The sequence below is a fragment of the Ranitomeya variabilis genome, chromosome 2 (genome assembly GCF_051348905.1).
Source record: "Ranitomeya variabilis isolate aRanVar5 chromosome 2, aRanVar5.hap1, whole genome shotgun sequence".
In the NCBI taxonomy this organism is placed as follows: domain Eukaryota; kingdom Metazoa; phylum Chordata; class Amphibia; order Anura; family Dendrobatidae; genus Ranitomeya; species Ranitomeya variabilis.
The window spans coordinates 465287093-465309964 of record NC_135233.1 but is presented as its reverse complement, the minus strand read 5'-3'; the positions used below and the strand labels follow the sequence as shown (position 1 = coordinate 465309964).

Here is a 22872-nt window from a genome sequence, read left to right as displayed (position 1 = left end):
ACGTTTGCTTAAGGCATGTTCACACAGGTTTGTGGATTTTTTTTCTACTTGTGTTTTGAAATTGATTCGCTCCAAAATCCACATCAAAAACTACCACAATTTCGAATACTGGCGATTTATTTGTGAAATCCTCATCATTGTTCATACTGTGAGTTTTTGAATGAATAAAAAAAAACTACAGGTCAGTTTTTTGGCTCTGATTTCTTGTTCAAAACTCTCCAATCTTGACGTTGAGGTCAAAAGTCTGCAAAAAAAGTGGGGAAAAAATAATGCTCCAGAAATTGCATCAGAATAAAAAAAAAAACTGGAGTAAAAAAAACACAAGTTCGGGTTAAAGCAGATTTTTTTCCACTTAAAATAAAAATATGCTCCAAAGGGTTCTGGCCTGAGAATATTCATTTCTGCCTGAGTTTATAGAGACGGAGTGAGAATGTCTTCTTTTCTGTAGTATTTTTCCTCTCGTTAGTAAGAGCTCTCGGCAATGTTTATAGAAGGAAGTCCTCAGTGTTCTTGTGTCTGTACATAACACCTTCCTTGGCGAGCAGCGCTCCTTCCCTCCTCTCCTGGATCCGCGGCCTCTGGTAAAACCTCGACCACTTGTTTATGGCTTCTTCCCCACCAGGAGATCGGGGCTTCGGATTTGAGCTCTGTCTGATGACTTGTGTCCTATGATAACCGTCTAATATTTACCTTCCCGATTGTGTAGACTCACGGCTCCTCTTGTCTTTTCTGTTTAACAGGACACCAGCACGAAGTCCTTGGTGACCCTTCGTGTGGACAGCATGGGGTATTATCTGTACTGGACCTGCCCTAGTATGGTGAGTATCGCTGACATTTTGTCCTTGCCAAGGCTGTGAGTCTATGGGAAAAGGTGTGACCACAAATTTAAATGGAATCTATCATCAGAAAATGACCTATTGTTTACATATTTTTTGTTGCATGTTTTTTTTTTTTTTTTAAAGAAATTTTATTTTTTTCATAACATACTTTATTTTATTTTTTATAGAGTTTTCAGCAGGCTTACCTATGACTGTTAACACCTCTATGCACGGTTGATAAAACAGGCACCACCGCCAAAAATGGCAATTTTTTTTTTCATATCACAATTTAGTCACACTGGTCACAGGTTTGTTTTTTTCTTTAGTTTTCAGCAAGCTCCTTATCAGCAGAGGCAGGATTACATTGACAGGTGACAACACTATACACAGATGATAAAACAGTATCCACCAATCACAATAGGCCATGTCACTGCACCTCCTCCCTTCACAATGACTTTTGCACACTCTCATTAGATACTTCAATACAAAAGATAGCCCCAATGAACAGGCTCTGAATCTATCTATGTACATGTGTTGTTTCCTGAAACAACAGAAAGTTCGAGTTTAAAATTGCCGGTGTGAAAATGACAATATTTTATAATTTTTATTTTTAATAAAGATTGTGATATAGAAAAAATAACATTGCCAACTTTTTGTTCTAAAAAAATTTCACATAAAAAAATTAGTGTAGGTGTTGTTTCCTGAAACAAAATTAGAGTCTAAAAGAGCCCTAGTGGCCAATCTGAAAAGTGTTCTTTATTTTTTTATATACAGATTATAATATGGGAAAAAAATTGGCAACAATAAAAAATAAATAAATAAAAAAATAACATTGATTTAAACAATAGATCATTTTATGATGATGGCTTCCCATGAAGGTAACCACACCATGTCAGGTCATACCAGCAGAAATGGGTGACCATATTATATGGAGAGCCTCCACAGTATTCTCCTGTATGATATGTTGTAACTGTTCCATCTTGCTGTGTTATCTCATGGTGACAGAGGTACCCGCACCCGATCTTTTGGTATCTCAGCAGGCTTCTCTTGTATCATCTCTTTCTATCCATCTATCTCTTTCCATGATCTGTGATGCTTCCTATATGTGCATTATACAGTAATGTTACCAATCAGTCAGTGAGCCGCTTGCTTTGTTTTCCAGCTTCGTACTTAACATTTTATTAAATTTTAACATTTTGCTGCTCTGAAAAGCTAAAATTCTGCTGTGACCCCTTCCCGCCATTGAATGCTTTCAGGGTCAAGGAAACTTTGATATTGAGATTTTTTTTTTATTGGGGGCATTAGAGGTTCTTGCGGTCCCAGTGCCTGCCTTTCCATCTAATTGCCTTTACTGCTCAATCATTTTCTTTTTTTTTTCTTAGTCTTATCTTATTAATTTTCTTAAAGGTAATGGAAGATCAAGTGTGTTAGGCCAAGTTCACAAGTCCAACATTTACAGTACAAGTACTGACCGCCATGTCCGGACTGGTCGCGGGTCTCCTGTCCCAAACGCAATAGCTTCATGTATGCCTATGAGGCTGTTGAGTTTGGGTCATAAGACCAGTAGATGGTCCGGACTGGCAGTCCATACTCAAAACAATAAATGTTAGGCTAGTGAAATGAATGCCGTAATTCCAATGCATGAAGACTAGATTGTTAGTAACATAGATCTGAGCTTCCCAGATGCTGCATGAGCTAAAAAAAAACATCTGTGTATTTATCTCTTAATATTTTGATTATTGATTTAATATTTAGTCTGTTATGTTGCACAAATAGCACCAGGCTGCAAATAATACACACAACCTGTAGAGTGGCTCTGTTTTCAGGAAAAGTACATTCCTAGGCCTCTGCTCACATTTGCATTGTATGCAGGGCTATTAATTAAAAAAAACCTATTACCGGTAGTTATTTGGTTAGTGGAATCTGCCGCTGTCAGTGATACAAATCTGCCATTGTGAAATGGATTCGGTTATAAACGGAAACAAAAATTCAGTGCTGCTCAGAGCCCAATTTTATACAACCAGGATAACTCCCCTCTCCTCCTATCCCCTTTAACCGCGGGTTTCTGTATACTTTTATATATCCCATCTCAAACTATTGCCATTCTCCTGATTCTACTTTGTGCCCCCTAAGACTTTTTGGGTTTGGTTTTCTCAAATGTTATTTAAAGGAAACAAGTCACCATGTTTTTACATATGAAAGTATGGTATGGCTGTGAAGGTGCTTATCCCATAATGAAAATGATACCTTGTTTGTAGAGATCGGATGTGCCAATCATGAGAAACTTAGCTTGCAAATCAGGTGGTAAGTGCACTTAACTTGCTGCTTCCAAGTGCACTGACACTCCCCCGTGCACTTCCAGCCTGATTTGCATATTACGTCTACTTTAGATTTCTCATGACTGGCACATCGGATTTTTACAAAAAAGGTGTCATTTTTTTTTCTTATGGGACACTGTCCTATATAACCACAATATAGTTCCATATGTGAAGAGTGTTAAATCAGTTACGGAGAACTTCTGACCGGTCACAGAGACACATGATCAGCTTTCATCAGTAGGAGTCCACCTTTATCTAGAAGTTTACAGTATTCTTGCCACTGCCCATTTTCAGCTTTCGGGTATAGCAGGGGAAAAACAGGAATAAATGCTATAACCAGTGCTGTAGTAGTCTCGTCCTGAATGTTGGGGGTTTTGGAGATCAGACCTGAATAAAAAGATATACGTTTCTGGAACTAGAGGTTCCCTTCCTGTTCTGTTGTCTGTTTCTCTGCAGACCCTCGAAAAGTTCCTCTGTCCCACTTCCCCCGTGCTGTATGAGCCTCTGACACATCTGGATATGTCCAGTCGGGCCCCCACCCCTCCTCTACATCTGGATGCCGGATGAGCGCGTTCTTTCTCATTCATTTTCCCACGGCCTCTCACGCTCTCCTTACCTCTCTCACACTATTTCCCTCTTCCTTTCTTTCGTCCCTTCGCTTTTCCTTTTCCTGATTCCTTTCTCCTCTGCTACATTCTCTGCCCGCTCTGTCTTCTCCTGCTTTCCGAAGATGGACTCTGCGGAGGTCACGATAATGCGGGGGGATCGGGGTTAAGTGTTTACATGCTTTATATTCGGTCTCTATCCCCCCCACCCTCTCTGTTGAGATAATTGCTGTTTCCCTAACCAAACCCTGAGAATGTGTAGACAAAGCGAAACGTGCCAGATTGTAAGGACGGTGGGAGCGCGCTCGTACTTCTGCGTGCGGATGAGTTTGTATGTATACAATGATCCACAGGTGCAGGTTTTTGCTATTTTTTTTTTTCTTGACAACTCCTTTGAACCAAGCTGCATCAAGCTTTTTTCCATCTTGCCTTTGTGACCATTTTCTCTCTCTCTCTATCTATCTATCTATCTATCTATCTATCTATCTATCTATCTATATATATATATATATATATATATATATATATATATATATATACACATACACATATACACACACACACTGCAATAATGAAAATATGCATGCACTCCTCAGCATTGCAATTGCAACACCAAGAAGAAGGCATGGAATTCTGGAAATCACAGGATGGATAGACGGGTTACTGATCTGCAGATGATGGAAAAATGGAACACTATTTTTAAAACATCTCGTGTGAGCGTCACGTGCAGAAATCCCCACACCTACAGCCTCAGCTGCTATCACTGAGGTTAATAACGGTCGTCTGAGGAAGGTTCAGTCAAGATGCGCTGCTGGCAGCTCCTTTTACAATTGCTGACCAATGACGTTGGCTGTAATAAAGGTGCTTTAAGCCATGAGTCCCACTTTTGTCATGGACGCAATGATGTGAGCAACGCCATGAAGAAGCCACACAAGGGAATCTCACACAAGTCCTGCTCCTGGGATTATGTTGTGGGGATGGCATAATGTATAGTCTTCATTCCAGGTGCACGAACACGCTCCAAGTTGCATTGATTTGGTGGTGAAACCCATGGTGCGGCCATTTCTCCAGTGTGTCCCAAAAGTCATTTTCAACATGACAATGCCAGGCCGCATGTTGCTGGTGCTTCTGTACCTGCGTGGCCTGAATGTGCTCCCAGTTCTGCAGCATCTCCAGACTTGTCTCCCATTGATTACATCTGGGACATCATTGGTCGGCAATTCCACAAAAGCTGCCAGCAGTGGATCTTGATGATTTCTATACCCAAGTGCACTCAGCAGCAGAATATTCCTCAGTCATACAGCATGCCTTAATCGGGTTGTCCCCTTTCAGTTAATCTTGTTCTCTGGGCGCAATTTGCTGCAAAAAAAAAAAAATTGTGCTGCACTCTTCATCGCTGGGTTGACCGTCAAGTCTCCGCCGTTGCTCCTGGTGTTTGGCTTTGGTTACGGCTTTAACATCACGTCGAAAAAAATGAATAAGCTCAGCGGCTCTTATAGAGTAGACATTCGGAGCTGCTGAGATCACTGATTAGCTGCAGCGCTGTCGAAGTAACGTCAGCACTGCAGCCATGCCGGACACTGGGAGCAGCGTCGGAGACTTGATGGTAAACCCCGGGAAGGTGAGTGTGTTTTGTTTTATAGAAAACTGTGTGATAAACATTAACTGATAGGGGGCAACCTCTTAAGCCCCCCATACACAATAGGTAGCTTTTGGCTGGGCAAAAGTTGTCGACCACTGAAACTCGTCGGGTCAGATCCTTCTTTTACTAACATCTCTCTGGGTGGAGTCGAGAGGCCCGCATATACATTACCCTCTTGGCCAATACCCCCGATATTGGAGAGTTCGGCTGACAATGTGCCTGGGGGTCTTTACTCCCCTTCTCCTTTGTGTGAACACAAGTCCATATGTATTGAGGGGCCATGAGGACTCGCTGTCGTCCGTCCATAAGTCTCTATTACAGCATTGTAACCAAATCATCATTGATTTAATGGCCTCTCATTTACAATGAGTCCTCCGTAGATGAGAATCACTGGCACGCGCGCGGGGGTCTCAGGATATTGGAAAATGGATTTTTCTAAAACCAGACAGCCCTTTTCATTGTTAAAACCTGGCATCTGCTAACAATTTCATGCCTACAAGCCGCGTGCCTCTCCTTTGTTTCCAAGATAAGTGGTGCCATGACCGACGTGACCGCAGTCTAATCTGTAACTTCTGTCCACGGTCCACCATCCCATCACTCTTCCCATTTTTTTTAATCTTCCCTACAGTTTTCATCCTTTGCTGCGACATTTCCCTTTATCCGTCCGTCTTATTCCGAAGAACCATTAGTATCCCCTATGTAACCCAGTCTCTTGTGTCCAGTGCACGTTCCACTCTCCGGCTCCCGACACCACTTTGTCCACCAGTTTTAGACGTTGGTGTTGATCCATCAACGCTAAACCCTACTAGCTGTGTACATGGCTTCACAAGGGTTAAATAGTGCTAATATTCTGCACTTAATACCCTTCTTTCACGTGTCAGTTTCTTGGCCAATTTCCTTGGGCGGGAGGTTAGGGGAGACATGAGACTTCTAGATAAGTAGATGTCCGAGGAGACATGAGACTTCTACTTATCTAGATGTCCTCCTTATCTACAGTAGGACAACGTCATGCGAGCGTGTGATGGGACCGACCGCATCCGTGGTGTATGGAGCAGATATCTTGGTTCTTTCTGATCTTTTTCTCTTTTTTCTCTTTTTTCCTACTCTTGCAGGAAGTTGATATTCTCGATATCACTCTAATAAGAGACACTCGGACGGGGAAATATGCCAAAATTCCCAAGGTAAGGACGGTGCATGAATCTAATGCCAATAAATCTTCAATGATTGTAAAGTCATGTACGATCTTAAGAGGTTACTCCCAATTTGGTAATCCCTAGAAAAGGGGATAACTTACTGATTGTGGGCCCCCGAAATACAGGACTGTGGATCCCCCGGCTCTGCAGAGCGCCGCACTGAATGGAGTGGTGGTGCATATGCTCCTGGTCTATGATACTGTTGGAAAAAGTCTAGGCCAAATCCAAAACGGTGCAAAATTTTTAATGAAACCGAATTGCAAAAATGATTCGTAGCCCCAAATACATGCATATAAGTTCTATTAAAAAAAAGTCCCTTTAATACTATTTGTAAATTACTAACAACTTGCCTGTGAATTAAAATGAGGTCAATGCAGAGACGTGTAGGAAGCAGATCGCTGACATAATGAACTGCTGGCAAGAGGCGGTGAAGATCCTTGTGTAACAGGCCCCTAATAACCAGGTTTCACAATGAGAAGGAAACCACTTATTAAGGAGGGTGTCGGGTCTTTTCTGCAGAGTTTTGGCGCCATCTGTTGTTGAGCAGTAGTACTACAGTTGTACCAGTGTAAAACGCCTCTCCGAAAGCTAACTTAAAGGGACGAGGTGACTTGGATGACTAGTCCAAGAGGCAGGTCCCCTCCGGCTTCCCACATAGGGAGCAACCTATCAATTTACGTGGACCGAAAGAAGACATGATAGGGAAATCCTGTATTATATAGTCACCTCGTCCCCAACCGTGGTAAAATATGTAATAACAGAGGCGGTCTCTGATGAATCAGCTGATGGGTTCACTTTAAATAGGATCCGTCATAATACAAACTGCTTAAATGTTTAAGTAGATCTTGTAGACTAGATGAAGCTGGCGTACTTATTTATTTTAAGGTTTCCAGATCTCATAATGCAAACTGTGTAAATTATTAACCCCACTCACCAAGATCAATGTTCATTTTTGCGATTTCATTTTTTTTCCTGTCCTTTTGAGAGCCGTAACTTTTTTCCCCCTCCTCTTTTTTGTCGTCATTGTCACATGAGGTTTGATTTGGCGTTTTCAATTACACCACTCATTATACTATTTAATGTCCTGAAATGGTGAGAAAAAAAATAAACTCCATTCCGACATTGTTTTTGTTTTTTTCCAGTGTTTATTGTGTACTAAAAATGACCTGATAATCTATTTCTCAAGGTCATAATGGTTTTCATGATACCAAACGCATAAAGTTAAAAAAAAAAACATGAAACAAAGTGTTGAAAAAAAGAAAATATAAAAAAAAATATTGTGGCTTCATAGGAGGAATAAGATGGCAGCCATGGTGCTGTTGCTGGCAGATCTGCTGGGTATGGAACAAACTTAGCAACATTAATGCAGACCTAAATGTAGGGTGTTCTATTGTGATTCCTATGCTTGGAAGGGGTTAAAAATGCCGTAGGCCTGATGAGGCCAATGTACTTACTTAGACGATCCACGTGAGAATGCCGGTATAATCCTTGCTGAAAGTTTAAACTCAATCTGTGCCCACCTATCCTGATTGACAGCTCCTCAGTGTCCCTCCTCCCTGCTGCTGCGGAGATCTCGCACTGCTCACTGTGGGGTCATCTGATGTATTTCTTGTAGAACGTAACAGATGGATGTAAAGGTTTTCCATCCTGTTTGGACTTAACAGTTTGCAGTTGTGAGCCAGAAAAAACAGTAACATGTAAAGGTATATACCGGGCAGTATGGTGGCTCAGTGGTTAGCACTGTATGGTGGCTCAGTGGTTAGCACTGTATGGTGGTTCAGTGGATAGCACTGCAGCCTTGTAGCGCTGGGGTCTTGGGTCAAATCCCACCAAGGACAACATCTGCAAGGAGTTTGTATGTTCTCTCTGTGTTTGCATGGGTTTCCTCCGGGTTCTCCGGTTTCCTCCCACATTCCAAAGACATACTGATAGGCAATGGTGATTGTGAGCCCCATCGGGGACAGCGATGTCTGTAAAGCACTGCGGAATATGATGGCGCTATATAAGCAAGTTAAATTAATAAATATTTCACCCCCTAAAAAATCTTTATTTTTCTATTTGTTTGGTTCCAGGACTCTCGTATGCGGGAAATCTTAGGATTTGCAGGATCTGAGCAGCGCCCTGAAGACAAGCTGGTAACCGTAGTGTATGGGAGCGACCTTGTGAATATCAACTTCCTGAATTTTATGGCCGTTCAGGAGGACACGGCGAAGGTACTGCGCTGCAGATGTGTGCACGGTGCCTGCGATTGATTTCCTGTACGTTGTTTTTTTTTTTTTTTATATATTTTTTTTTTTCCTTTTCTGATTGCATTTTTTGCAGATTTGGACAGACGGACTTTTCAAATTGGCAACGAATATTTTAGCACAAAATTCACCTCGGAACACATTCCTGCAAAAGGCGTAAGCGCTCCCACCTCTCCCGAGCTCTGTGCATTGCTCCCACACCCCTCATGCTTCTGGATTTGCCCCTTTTTATCATTACAGGACGTTTACACCAATGATACTTTTGTCTCTTCTTGTCTCAGATACACCAAACTAAAGCTCCAGGTCAATCAGGATGGAAGGATCCCAGTGAAGAAGTGAGTGATGCAACCTCTTACTTCCGAAAAAAGATGATTTTTCTACTGTGATTAACAATAAGGCTCGTTAAAGGGATTATCCACCTTTTGCACATTAATATTATTTAAATGCATGCATTTTTGGCTAAAAAATGAGAAAGCCGATTTTCAAATCCCCCATCTATATGACTGTGTAACCCTTTAAAAGATAATCCTTTCTATCCCTTTATGACCCCACAGTTCCAGCAGCGAGAAATTGTGGTTTTGAAATGTGTGGGGGCGTGAGGATGCACTTACAGCTTCTCTGCTTCTGCTGTTTTCCCTACCTATCTGCACCCGCCTCTGGCTCATTGACAGGTTGTTTGTTCTGCTTCACTGGCTACTGACCTGAAAATAAGCCACGGGAGGGTGCTGCTAGGAGGGGAGGGTGCTGCTAGGAGGGGAGGGTGCTGCTAGGAGGAGAGGGTGCTGCTAGGCAGGGAAAACAGTGGATTCAGAGACACTGTAAGGTGCTGCTAGGTAGGGAAAACAGCGGATTCAGAGACACTGTAAGGTGCTGCTAGGTAGGGAAAACAGCAGATGCAGAGACGCTGTAAGGTGCTGCTAGGTAGGGAAAACAGCGGATGCAGAGACACTGTAAGGTGCTGCTAGGAAGGGAAAACAGTGGATGCAGAGAAGCTGTAAGGTGCTGCTAGGAAGGGAAAACAGCGGATGTAGAGACGCTGTAAGGTGCTGCTAGGTAGGGAAAACAGCGGATGCAGAGAAGCTGTAAGGTGCTGCTAGGCAGGGAAAACAGCGGATGCAGAGAAGCTGTAAGGTGCTGCTAGGAAGGGAAAACAGCGGATGTAGAGACGCTGTAAGGTGCTGCTAGGTAGGGAAAACAGCGGATGCAGAGAAGCTGTAAGGTGCTGCTAGGTAGGGAAAACAGCAGATGCAGAGAAGCTGTAAGGTGCTGCTAGGTAGGGAAAACAGCGAATGCAGAGACGCTGTAAGGTGCTGCTAGGTAGGGAAAACAGCGGATGCAGAGAAGCTGTAAGGTGCTGCTAGGCAGGGAAAACAGTGGATGAAGAAAAGCTGTAAGTTGCTGCTAGGCAGAGAAAACAGCGGATGCAGAGACGCTGTAAGGTGCTGCTAGGTAGGGAAAACAGCGGATGCAGAGACACTGTAAGGTGCTGCTAGGAAGGGAAAACAGTGGATGCAGAGAAGCTGTAAGGTGCTGCTAGGAAGGGAAAACAGCGGATGCAGAGCAGCTGTAAGGTGCTGCTATATAGGGAAAACAGCGGATGCAGAGACACTGTAAGGTGCTGCTAGGTAGGGAAAACAGCAGATGCAGAGACGCTGTAAGGTGCTGCTAGGTAGGGAAAACAGCGGATGCAGAGACACTGTAAGGTGCTGCTAGGAAGGGAAAACAGTGGATGCAGAGAAGCTGTAAGGTGCTGCTAGGAAGGGAAAACAGCGGATGTAGAGACGCTGTAAGGTGCTGCTAGGTAGGGAAAACAGCGGATGCAGAGAAGCTGTAAGGTGCTGCTAGGCAGGGAAAACAGCGGATGCAGAGAAGCTGTAAGGTGCTGCTAGGTAGGGAAAACAGCAGATGCAGAGAAGCTGTAAGGTGCTGCTAGGTAGGGAAAACAGTGGATGAAGAAAAGCTGTAAGTTGCTGCTAGGCAGAGAAAACAGCGGATGCAGAGATGCTGTAAGGTGCTGCTAGGCAGGGAAAACAGTGGATGAAGAAAAGCTGTAAGTTGCTGCTAGGCAGAGAAAACAGCGGATGCAGAGATGCTGTAAGGTGCTGCTAGGTAGGGAAAACAGTGGATGCAGAGAAGCTGTAAGGTGCTGCTAGGAAGGGAAAACAGTGGATGCAGAGCAGCTGTAAGGTGCTGCTATATAGGGAAAACAGCGGATGCAGAGACACTGTAAGGTGCTGCTAGGTAGGGAAAACAGCAGATGCAGAGAAGCTGTAAGGTGCTGCTAGGCAGGGAAAACAGCGGATGCAGAGAAGCTGTAAGGTGCTGCTAGGCAGGGAAATCAGCGGATGTAGAGACACTGTAAGGTGCTGCTAGGCAGAGAAAACAGCGGATGCAGAGACGCTGTAAGGTGCTGCTAGGCAGGGAAATCAGCGGATGCAGAGAAGCTGTAAGGTGCTGCTAGGTAGGGAAATCAGTGGATGCAGAGAAGCTGTAAGGTGCTGCTAGGCAGGGAAAACAGCGGATGCAGAGAAGCTGTAAGGTGCTGCTAGGCAGGGAAAACAGTGGATGAAGAAAAGCTGTAAGTTGCTGCTAGGCAGAGAAAACAGCGGATGCAGAGACGCTGTAAGGTGCTGCTAGGTAGGGAAAACAGCGGATGCAGAGAAGCTGTAAGGTGCTGCTAGGAAGGGAAAACAGTGGATGCAGAGCAGCTGTAAGGTGCTGCTATGTAGGGAAAACAGCGGATGCAGAGACACTGTAAGGTGCTGCTAGGTAGGGAAAACAGCGGATGCAGAGAAGCTGTAAGGTGCTGCTAGGCAGGGAAAACAGCGGATGCAGAGAAGCTGTAAGGTGCTGCTAGGCAGGGAAATCGGCGGATGTAGAGACACTGTAAGGTGCTGCTAGGCAGGGAAAACGGCGGATGAAGAAAAGCTGTAAGGTGCTGCTAGGCAGAGAAAACAGCGGATGCAGAGACGCTGTAAGGTGCTGCTAGGCAGGGAAATCGGCGGATGTAGAGACACTGTAAGGTGCTGCTAGGCAGGGAAAACGGCGGATGAAGAAAAGCTGTAAGGTGCTGCTAGGCAGAGAAAACAGCGGATGCAGAGACGCTGTAAGGTGCTGCTAGGCAGGGAAATCAGTGGATGCAGAGAAACTGTAAGGTGCTGCTAGGCAGGGAAATCAGTGGATGCAGAGAAACTGTTAGGTGCTGCTAGGCAGGGAAATCAGTGGATGCAGAGAAACTGTTAGGTGCTGCTAGGCAGGGAAATCAGTGGATGCAGAGAAGCTGTAAGATGCTGCTAGGCAGGGAAGTCAGTGGATGCAGAGAAGCTGTAAGGTGCTGCTAGGCAGGGAAATCAGTGGATGCGGAGAAGCTGTAAGGTGCTGCTAGGTAGGGAAATCGGTGGATGCAGAGAAGCTGTAAGGTGCTGCTAGGTAGGGAAATCAGTGGATGCAGAGAAGCTGTAAGGTGCTGCTAGGTAGGGAAATCAGTGGATGCAGAGAAGCTGTAAGGTGCTGCTAGGTAGGGAAAACAGCGGATACAGAGACACTGTAAGTCTACGTTCACATTTGCGGTCTGCGCTGCAGCGTCGGGCGCCGCAGCGTCGCCGCATGCGTCATGCGCCCCTATATTTAACATGGGGGCGCATGGACATGCGTCGCACATGCGTCCCTGCGGCGCAAGCGTCCGGGCGCAGAGGACGCAGCAAGTTGCATTTTTGCTGCGTCCAAAATCAATCAAAAAAAGGATGCATGCGGCGCAAAACGCAGCGTTGTGCATGCGTTTTGCTGCGTTTTTGTGTGCGTTGCGGCGCCGACGCTGCGGCGCACAACGCAAATGTGAACGTAGCCTAAGTGCATCCTCACGCACCAATGCACTTCCAGAATGAACTTCAAAACGCAATTTCTCGCCGCTGGAGCAGCACTTTAGGATCATAAGGGAATCAATGAGCTTCTCTATTAAAAAACTACACAGTTGTATAAATGGTTTGGAGGATTGTAGATTAATAGTCGCTCACAATTCCTTTTTAAAGGGGTTTTCCACTACTGTGATATTGACATATCCTTAGTTGTTAACAGCTGATTGGTGGGGGTGATGGGTTTTGGACCCCCGTCAGTGTGATATTGATGACCTATCCTGGGGTAGGTCATCATTTTCAGAGTAATGGATAACCTGTTTTATAAATGTGACACAATGTACCTGCACCAGAATGCTGGCTTTATTGGGCACACTGGAGATGTAAATCATTGGTCACATCATGGTATACGGTAATTTATGGACATCTATGGTGATTTCTTTGCCTGTGTGGATTGGATGGGTTGTTACCGACATCTGATGAGAATTTCATGTCAATAGCACCTTTAGAATTAGATTTACTTAGAAAATTGGTGACGTGTTCAATACTTATTTCGCCTGCTGTAAATCTACCCCAGTCCATCACTTTACCTCTGTGACGTTAGTTTCTACCCCTCCGTTAGTGGTCACCTCTGTCTTTTTTTTTTTCTGTACACCACAAAGCTGCCCAATTTGTTCAACTATTTCTACAAGCGACATCCATTCTTTTCTAGTATCTTGAAGATGTTTGCGGCAGACAAGAAGCGAGTGGAGACCGCCCTGGAATCCTGCGGGCTGAACTTTAACAGGGTAGGATATGATGATGAAAACATTTAAAGCCATAGGGACTCGTGTTTTGTTTTTGTTTTGTTTTTTCCAGATGTTGTAAAAAAATTCCCTAAAATAGTTTTCCTGGAAAACGGCATCTTGGAATGACATGTTAGGCCTGAGTGATTACTCCAGTGGCATGTTTCCCTTTTACAATCAATGAAAGCAAATCCTACTGAAGTGTGATTTATTGGGGTTGTTGGGAATGATCGACATGACAGAACGTCATAGTGCAGGGATCGGGGCAGTACTGATGGTACCACACTTTAGCTACCACCCAATTGCCATCGTCTCTTCCACTAGTATTGGTGACATTGACTGATATATGTGTATGTTTGAGAGCATTTCAATGATTTTTTTTCTAGAGTTGGTGCAAATCGATTCCCAGGACCCAATCCGTCGACCTCGACCATGTCTGTAATCTGTACCTACTGTATGGGAGCCCTGAGAACCACCACCTACCTCCCGCAATCCGCGGCTTTTCTTTTGATTAGTCAGCCTGGCGTACCGTCACATGTGCATCCTCCAGGCCAACTAATCAAAAAAGGTAGTAGGCGGTTTTCAGGTCTCCCATCCACCGGCCAAAGATTACAGTCCAGATCATCCTAGTTCATTCGCACCAACTCTTACTTTTTACCTCTACCATTCCTTTTTTCACACATTGGCCACTTTATTTTTTCTGTTAGAGTGAGTCCATCAAGCCAGAAGAATTCACACTTGACATTTTCGAAAGGTTTCTGAATAAATTATGCCTTCGTCCGGACATTGATAAGATCTTACTGGAGCTGTAAGTTGTGTTTTTATGAAGTACGGTAGTTGTGGGTTTTTTTATGTGAAATTTGTTAGTGTTTTTTAATTAAATTATATTTTTTTGGTGTTTTTTTTTTTGTCTGAAATTGTAAATCTGACCATGGGCAATAAACAATATTTCCCATTATAAGAACAATGGGATCAGAGAGATCAAGGGAAACGTCTTTTCATTTTTGCTACTTTTCCCAAATCCTAGTCGACTCTAAGCCCAGCTTTACCATAACCGTTTGATATTCACCTTTTTCTTTCTTACCACTTTTTCACATCTTTATTTATCCATGATTTTTCATAGTAGGTAAGTTGAGCTTGTATCACTTTTTTTTTTTTTTTTATCAAAAATGATTCAACATATAGAATCGTAGAATCCTAGAATGTTAGAGTTAGAAGGGACCTCCAGGGTCATCGTTTCCAACCCCCTGTACAATGAAGGATTCACTACACCATCTCAGACAGATGTCTGTCCAGCCTCTGTTTGAAGACTTCCATTGAAGGAGAACTTGCCACCTCTTGTGCCAGCCTGTTCCACTCATTGATTACCCTCACCCTCATTGGTCACCCTCATATATCATCAAGTCCAGAATTTATTCTGAAAGTGAACTTTCCAACAGTTACTTTTGGGGGACAGGTCTTTATGTTCCCTCTGTCCTATGTATGGGGCCTCCTGATGCTGAAATTCAACATACCAGAGGACCAGAGAAGGATCCAGCCTGCTGAATTTCAGCGGCTGATCCTTATGTTCTCCCTGGAGATAAGCCCCCACCATAGGTCTGATAGCGGCACTCTTTGAAGAGAACGCAGGAACGATCTGATTTCTCCGAGCCGAGTGCTCATGTGCACAGATTGTTAGAAGACATGGCTGCTGACTGAAGGATCATTTGGCCAACGGCTATCAAATGTGTATGGGGAGGCTTTAGAAATTTTGCCAAAGAAAAGTCTCGATTGAATATCTGACACGTTGGGATAAATAAAATGAAGAGATCAATGGAGGAATCGCTAAGATTTTTTATTTTTTTTTGCAGGCCGTTGTATTTTGCCAATTTTTGAATTTTGGATTTTTAATTACCGTACCTACTCGGATAATTACCAGTAATTCTTAAATCTCATTCCTTGTGGCAATAAAAAAAAAAATATCAGAGTTGCATATTTTACCCCATAAAAAAACTAAAAATCAAACAATACATTTTCTATACACCAAAAATATACTGCAAAAAAAAACAAGCTTTCACTTCTTAGAGAATTTTTTTTTTTTTAAGTTAGGGATCTTAGAAATTGCAGCCCTAAAATGCTGTTCTTTAGAAAAAGTACTTAATCATAAAGAAATAAATTTAATATCCCTATGGCCTTAATTAATAAAGAGGAATGAAATTAACCTTATGGTGCGTGACTTGAAAAAAGAAATCCCACAATGGCAGATTAGTTGTTTTTCTTTTCCCATTCACCCTTGTTTTCTACCTAATGGCCATCAAGCATTAGAAATTGAATGGATCAAAACTCTAGTGTCCATCGTGGGCATCCCTGCTGTCCTAATACACACGCGTCCCAGGCAGGAGATGTCACGGTTACCCCCGTACCATAGAGGTGACGACTGTAAAAATGTTCTGATTTCCACCTAATCCAGAATCCTCGTTTTCTTCTTCAATTTTGGAGTCTTAGTAAATATACCCTCATCTACTTCTTTTATTTCATACCCAGTGGCGCTAAAGGGAAACCGTACTTAAATATTGAGCAACTGATGGATTTCATAAACCAGAAGCAGAGAGATCCAAGACTCAATGAAATCCTTTTCCCACCGTTAAAGAGGGACCAGGTGCGCCACCTCATCGAGAAATATGAGCCCAACAGACAGTTTCTAGAGCGGGGTGAGTCTGAAAACCAGTGTGGAAGGACTATCTGTCCTTCAGCCGCCTGAACGTTCTCTTCCTTACAGACCAGATGTCCATGGAAGGCTTTAGTCGCTTCCTTGGTGGGGATGAGAACAGCATTGTGCCGCCGGAGGCCCTGGATCTAAGTGATGATATGACGCAACCCCTCACCAGCTACTTTATCAACTCCTCTCACAACACCTACCTCACTGGTATGAGGCCAAGGGCTCGGGCACACACATGGCTGCTATTCAGATTTTACATGCCATCATTAGTTTTTTCATATCCTGTCCCTTTTGTACAGCTGGGCAGCTCACCGGGAACTCCTCCGTGGAGATATACCGGCAAGTTCTGCTCACCGGGTGTCGCTGCATTGAGCTGGACTGTTGGAAGGGGCGTCCCCAAGATGAAGAGCCCTTTATTACTCATGGTTTCACTATGACCACCGAGATACCCTTTAAGGTATTATATACAGTATATCTGTGCCTCCTTGTTCTTCTTATATCATTTTCTTTTTTACCTTATGGTCCTCCTATTTTATTACAGGAAGTCATTGAAGCCATTGCTGAAAGTGCCTTCAAAACCTCCCCGTTCCCAGTTATCTTATCATTTGAGAACCATGTTGACTCGTAAGTGTACTTTATAACTTCTACATGTTTAGGCCTCAAGTTTTATCTTTTGGGATACGTCCATAGGGAACTTAAGTGCTACACTTTGGTAAAAAAGCAATAATGAGTTGTGACCATTAGAGGTGGTGCCAATCATTTTTCAAGATTTGGTCCAGCAGTCATTTCGATAATACGTGGCCACTTGGTGATATCCAGCAAGCTGCCTCCTACCTGCCAACATCTCCTCTTTTGATTAGGCGGTCTGGGGGCGACATCACATGTGCATCACGCCGTAACAACGAAGTTACGGCAGGCCGGCTAAACAAAAGAGGAGCCTGGGGAGCAGTCAGAAAAGAGGTGATTCTTGGGGCACCCGTCCATTACTGACCTGACTGCTGGACTGGGTCCTGCAAATCAACTCGTACCATCTCTAGTACTCACTAGTCTAGTTATCTTCTGAAATTCCAATTTGTCAACTTGGGGAAGAATTTGCCCTGGAAACTTGAATCCAAATCCTCTGATAGGTCTGAATAGACGTGTATGACAGTCTCAGATCTCATAGGATGTTTTCTAACCCTTTCAAACTCTTCAATACAAAATAAAAAATTGCCAAAAATTAAGTAAAAAATACTTTTAACACAAGACACTGATTTTAAACAATAGGTCATTTTCTGGTGACACGTTCCTGTTATGATTCCTAGTCATTTTTATGTTCTCTACTCAGACTTTCTTTGTGTTTTTAAAACCTAAAATCTTTTTCTTTTTTTTCTTTCTAAAGTGCGAAGCAACAAGCGAAGATGGCGGAGTATTGCAGGAACATCTTTGGAGACGCGCTCCTAATAGAACCGTTGGAGAAATATCCTGTAAGGAGATGTGTTCTCCCTCGCTACATTGTCCTCACTCTCCGCTTCTCATTCTCATAATGGGCTGACATTTCACTTTTTTGCATTCTTACTGATATGATCTTTTACTCTTTTATCTTCAGTTTTGCGTTGGTGACATCAGGAATGTTGTCGTTTTTGGACAATTTATTCGCTTGTGTTTTTTATTTTTCTTATCTGTCGCAGAACCGTAGTAGAAGTCATACTACTTATGATGATGTATGTAAGGCCTTAATGTAAAAATTAAGAAGTTTTCGAACTTTTCATTATGAGATAGTTTAGTAGTCGGTGGTGTCTGGTGGCCGTGACTCGTGTCGGCACCTTGGCCACATCTTATATAACCGTGTGGCCTATTGCTGAACAGCTCAGACCCAGCCATCCATGTTGCTGCTGCGGAATTGGACGATTTCACCGTCACTTGGTTCCCGGGCCTCCACGGTTCCGAGCTCCTGGTTCTTGCACATTTTCTTATCTATCTGTTGCAGTTTCCATCTCTTCTGCTTGCTCCTCACGTATCTATTCTTTTCTTTAGCTCCAGCCAGGATTTACTCTCCCAAGCCCTCAAGAACTCTTGGGTAAGATCCTAGTCAAGAACAAAAAGAGGCACCGAGTAGGGGGAAAAGGCTCCGAGGGCAGTGTGAAAAGGAGAGTCAGCGAGCAGCCGTCCAACACGTACAGCGATTCCTCCAGTGTGTCCGAGTCGCCCGCTACTGGTACGAAACTCACCCTCTGTGCGCTCGGTGTCTCAGTTCTGTTGGATACAGTGCTGAAGGGGTTTCCGCTTTGGGAAAAACATAGGAAAACAGCTGAAAAATCCAACTTGTGTTTTTCTTTCCATAAGGAGTCATTAGAGACTACATTGCAGCAGGTTCTGCTGTCCAATATTTAATGTTTTTGCACCTGCCTCGTAGTGCAAGTTCCGTAATGTGTTTCTAGTGGCAACTTCAGATTTGCTCTATACAATGGCGGTTTTATTGGCATTGATTTAAGTTGTACGATTTGGAATAAATGAGATGTTCTGTGTATTATGAATTCGAAATTAAAGGTGTTGGCTACTACTTTTTTTTATTGATGGCCAATCGTTAAGATTGGACATCAATATTTGATCGATGGAGGTACGACACCCGCCACCTCCCGCCAAACAGCTGTTACCGCTGGCGGCCAAAAGTTCTCAGATGCAGCCACAACACAACAGATCCATCATTTCCTCTGTGTAGGAGGTGGATCTGCAGTACCGGGCCACTGCCTCTGTAGTTTTGATGAAGCTGCTGAGTTCCCGCAACATCTCAGATCTTTCGGCCGCCCCCAGCGCTAATAACAACTGATTGGCGGGGGTGTTGGGTGTCGCACCCCCACCGATCAGATATTAATGACCTAGCCTAAGCCATCAATAAATTGTTGTTCCCCCCCAGTTTTCTGTAAGAGTAAGTTACTCTGTTTTATTTTTAGTATAGTTTTTCTCTATAGATTACTACTTTTGCTATTTTTTTTTACTCTTCAACTTTGCTTATCCAGATGTTTTACACAGATTCTTCTCATGCAACTTTTACCAAATAACATATTTTTGACACATCCCATTCAAAGTTTTTGCGTGAAGTAAGTTTTTTGCATTGGCGCCAATTAAAGAATCCGACAAATTTTTAAAGGATTTTGTGTTTCTGTGGGGTTTTTTTTTCAGCTAAAAAAAAGCCAGTTAAATAAAAGAATTAAGAGCATTTTTTTTATTTTGCGCAAAAATTTGTTATTGGTGTTCTCTATTTTGAAGAACTTGGTGCAAAAAAAGGGCAAATACCTCAAGATAAAAAAAAAAAAAAGAAAAGTTGCAAATGATGAATCCCCGTGGCCCTTCTCTGTAGGATCTTTACAGGTCTGACTTGTTCAGGGTCATGCAGGAAATGTTTCAGATGAAAAAACTTGAGCAACTATATTTCTTGTTTAAGTTTAAACATTCATTTCTTGGTTTAGCGTTTCTCTATTAGTTTTTCAGGCCTCAGCTAAACTTCTGCAGTCACTTTGACTACAGATTGCAATGTGCACACTGTTAGGATTCCACTCTGTTGCCTGATTAAGCGGTCGTGACATGACCTTAAGGATGCGATTGGTATGACCGGCAGGCAGATGCCGACTAACTTCTCATCTGCTTCTCTGAATCGAACATTGAGTGAAGCACAAATGTATGAACATGACCTTCGTTCTGAGCGTAATCCTGACAGTGTGCATATTGCAAGTGCAGAAAAAAGTTCAATAATTCTAAACATGTATGTGATGTACCGAATATCTATTCTCTGATTGCAGGCATTCTGGCCTCCGACTCGGCTGACGTCTCTTTAACCCTTTCCAATGGTGATGAGAAAATCGAGGAGCGGATTCCTAAGTGTGCAGAACCGCGCAAGTCTATAGGTGAGATTTCTATTCTGTGGGACGTATCTGTCTATAATATTGGATAATGCACTCTTTATAAACTCTCTATAAACTTCACACCTGTTTTGTCGTGCTCCTTAGACCGTGATGCTTATAGCGAAGAGGAGGAAGATGAAGAACCTACAGACCCCAAAAAATCCGATGAGGTTAGTGTAATGGCCAAAAACATGTGACTTGTCTCCATTTTATTAGCTTCTGTGGTTAATATTTGACTTTTTATTTCTATTTTCCAGGGCACAGCAAGTAGTGAAGTCAGTGCCACTGAGGAAATGTCCAATCTTGTTAACTACGTGGAACCTGTAAAGTTCAAGTCTTTTGACGTAGCCAACAGTGAGTAGACGTGCGCTCAGAGGAGAACTCTTAGTACAGATGTTAAAGCGTCCCCCCCAACCTTTCCCTAAAAAGTGATTACACATAATGCATATATAGTCACTTTCCCTGCCGACGTCTGCCCTTCTCCTGCTGCCGCCTCTCTTGCTTCCAGCATTTTGGTTCTCTTCAATCCAACATGGCTGGCTTAGTGGCCTGTGCCCATCCTTCAGCACACAAAAGGCATGGGTAGAATACCAAAGTGCTTGCCATGGCTCTGCACCAACCATGCTGGATTTACCAGAGCGCTGGAAGCAGAGGAGACCACAGTAGAAGTCAGCAAGGAAAGCCGCTGCCGAATGATTTTGGCAGCGGCTTTTTCATAGGGAACACTGGAATGCTCCTGTGTGTGGGGGAGACGTAAGAGATGACTTTCGGCTGAATACCTGTCTAATGTATGTCACCAGGTAAAAGCTTTCATGAGATGATTGCTGTTCACCATACCAAACCAGTATTATGTTATCATAGGTTTTTTCCATCTTACATTTTATTTATTTTTAAGGGCACAAAATAGTAAAAGTATATATATAAAAAAATAATAAAAGAAATAGACAGATGCTGGTTATGGTAATATTACATGAAGCTCCTCTCTTTTCCGCCCTCGCGCACAGTGGTATTTTCAGGAATCCTGTGTATTCTGTTTCTTTTCTCGTGAGCGGTGAGAACAGTCATCTGATGTGGGGCGATTTACTGTTGTGTTACTGCAAACGTTAAGTGGGCTGTCTGGTGTAGAACACAAATTTTGAAATACCTTTAACCCCTTAGTGACGGAGCCAAATTTTTGAAATCTGACCAGTGTCACTTTATGTGGTAATAACTCTGCAACCCTTCAGCAAATCCCAGTGATTTTGAGATTGTTTTTTCGTGACACATTATACTTTATGATAATGGTAAATTTAGGTCAATACTTTTTGTGTTTATTTAGAAAAAATATAAAAAATTGAGAAAAATGTAAAAAAATTTGCAATTTTCTAAATTTGAATGATTATCCCTTTAATCCAGAAGGTCATACCACAGCAAACCATTAATAAATAACATTTCCCACATGTCGGCTTTACATCAGCACCATTTGTAAAATTTTATTTTGTTAGCATTTTAGGAGGTTAAAAAATGTAGCAGCAATTTTTCATTTTTTGCAAGGAAATTTACAAAATTTATTTTTTTAGGGACTTATCCATGTTTGAAGTGACTTTAGGCATCTCATATATTGGGAAACCCCCAAAAGTAATACCATTTTAAAAACAGCACCCCCTGACATATTTGACATATTGAAAACTGCAGTCAGGTAGTTTATTAACCCTTCAGGTGCTTTACAGGAATTAATGCAAAGTGGTATGACAGAAATGAAAATGTGTATTTTTACCACCTAAATGCCTCTAACTTGTGAACAGATTACTATAGCCGCAAACTCTAAGGCCACTATTTGGTCGTGAATTGCCATGGCAAACATCAGGACCACACAATCATGATCTGAGGGCACCAATTTGGATAAAGAGGAAGCCCCCACACTCTGTTAACCATTTATAATGATGTAGTCACTCCCTACACTCTGTTAACCATTTATAATGATGTAGTCACTATTGACAGCAGCATATAAGGGGTTAAAAAGATTTGGATGGGGCAAGCAATGATCGTGGCTGATACAGAAAGTTGTCAGCTATAGTGTACAGTGGACAGTTGTGGGATTGTCACCTGTATGGGGAGGCTATTCTCTTATATCTCAGGTCCGTTAAAAGACGTATTGGCTGTCATTAAGGGGTTAATAGGGAATTCTTAATTAATTGAGGCAGGTCCCTATTTCCCGAGCTTCATCTCTGAGTGGAGGGAGGCTACAGACATCATCTCTCTTGCATTACAATCACAGGCTTATTCATTTCAACTCCCTTTGCAAAAAGCAACGTAGTAAAATAAAAGAATCTAAAGTCACTACCGTCCATCAAAAAGGAAAGCATTTTAAAAAGTGGACGTTCTCACTTTACAGAAGGGGTTAAAATGTTCTGGTTGGATAAATATGGCAAATGTTGCTGTTAAGGAAAGCTGTTGATAATGTGTGTTGTTGTTTGTTTTGTTTGTTTTTTTTTTCATTTTTTTTCTTAATTGCTTTTTCCTATCCCTTTTATTGTTCTAAAACCGGTGTCGTCTTAACCGTTACACCGTCTTCTCATTTCATCTCCTGCATTCCTCATCTTCCTTTGTTCTCCCTCTGTCCCTTCGTTCTCTCACAGAGCGGAATAAATATTATGAAATGTCTTCCTTTGTTGAGACTAAAGCCCTGGAACAGCTCACTAAATCTCCCATGGAGTTTGTCGAGTATCCTTATAGTCCCTTTTAAAAGGCAAATTCCATCTTAAAACAAAAAAATAAAAAAAGTTTGTGTGTGAAAGAATAGATTACCGTAATTAAAGGGGACCGGTGACGTGCTCAAAACAAGTTGGTTAAATA

The 22872-nt window shown here is 42.7% G+C and overlaps 1 protein-coding gene across 1 annotated transcript in view; it reads left to right on the top strand.

The window, feature by feature from the left end:
• Positions 1 to 22872, top strand: part of PLCB3 (phospholipase C beta 3) — a 106496-nt gene that overhangs the window by 59369 nt on the left and 24255 nt on the right. Inside the window, exons 2-18 of the mRNA XM_077287589.1 lie at positions 741 to 818; positions 6496 to 6564; positions 8649 to 8789; positions 8899 to 8978; positions 9104 to 9157; positions 13386 to 13461; positions 14166 to 14266; positions 15982 to 16148; positions 16217 to 16363; positions 16456 to 16613; positions 16698 to 16780; positions 17538 to 17622; positions 18173 to 18353; positions 19936 to 20040; positions 20143 to 20207; positions 20295 to 20391; positions 22656 to 22740. Of these exons, the coding sequence (XP_077143704.1) occupies positions 741 to 818; positions 6496 to 6564; positions 8649 to 8789; positions 8899 to 8978; positions 9104 to 9157; positions 13386 to 13461; positions 14166 to 14266; positions 15982 to 16148; positions 16217 to 16363; positions 16456 to 16613; positions 16698 to 16780; positions 17538 to 17622; positions 18173 to 18353; positions 19936 to 20040; positions 20143 to 20207; positions 20295 to 20391; positions 22656 to 22740 (1772 nt within the window). The remainder of the gene's footprint in view (positions 1 to 740; positions 819 to 6495; positions 6565 to 8648; positions 8790 to 8898; positions 8979 to 9103; positions 9158 to 13385; positions 13462 to 14165; positions 14267 to 15981; positions 16149 to 16216; positions 16364 to 16455; positions 16614 to 16697; positions 16781 to 17537; positions 17623 to 18172; positions 18354 to 19935; positions 20041 to 20142; positions 20208 to 20294; positions 20392 to 22655; positions 22741 to 22872) is intronic.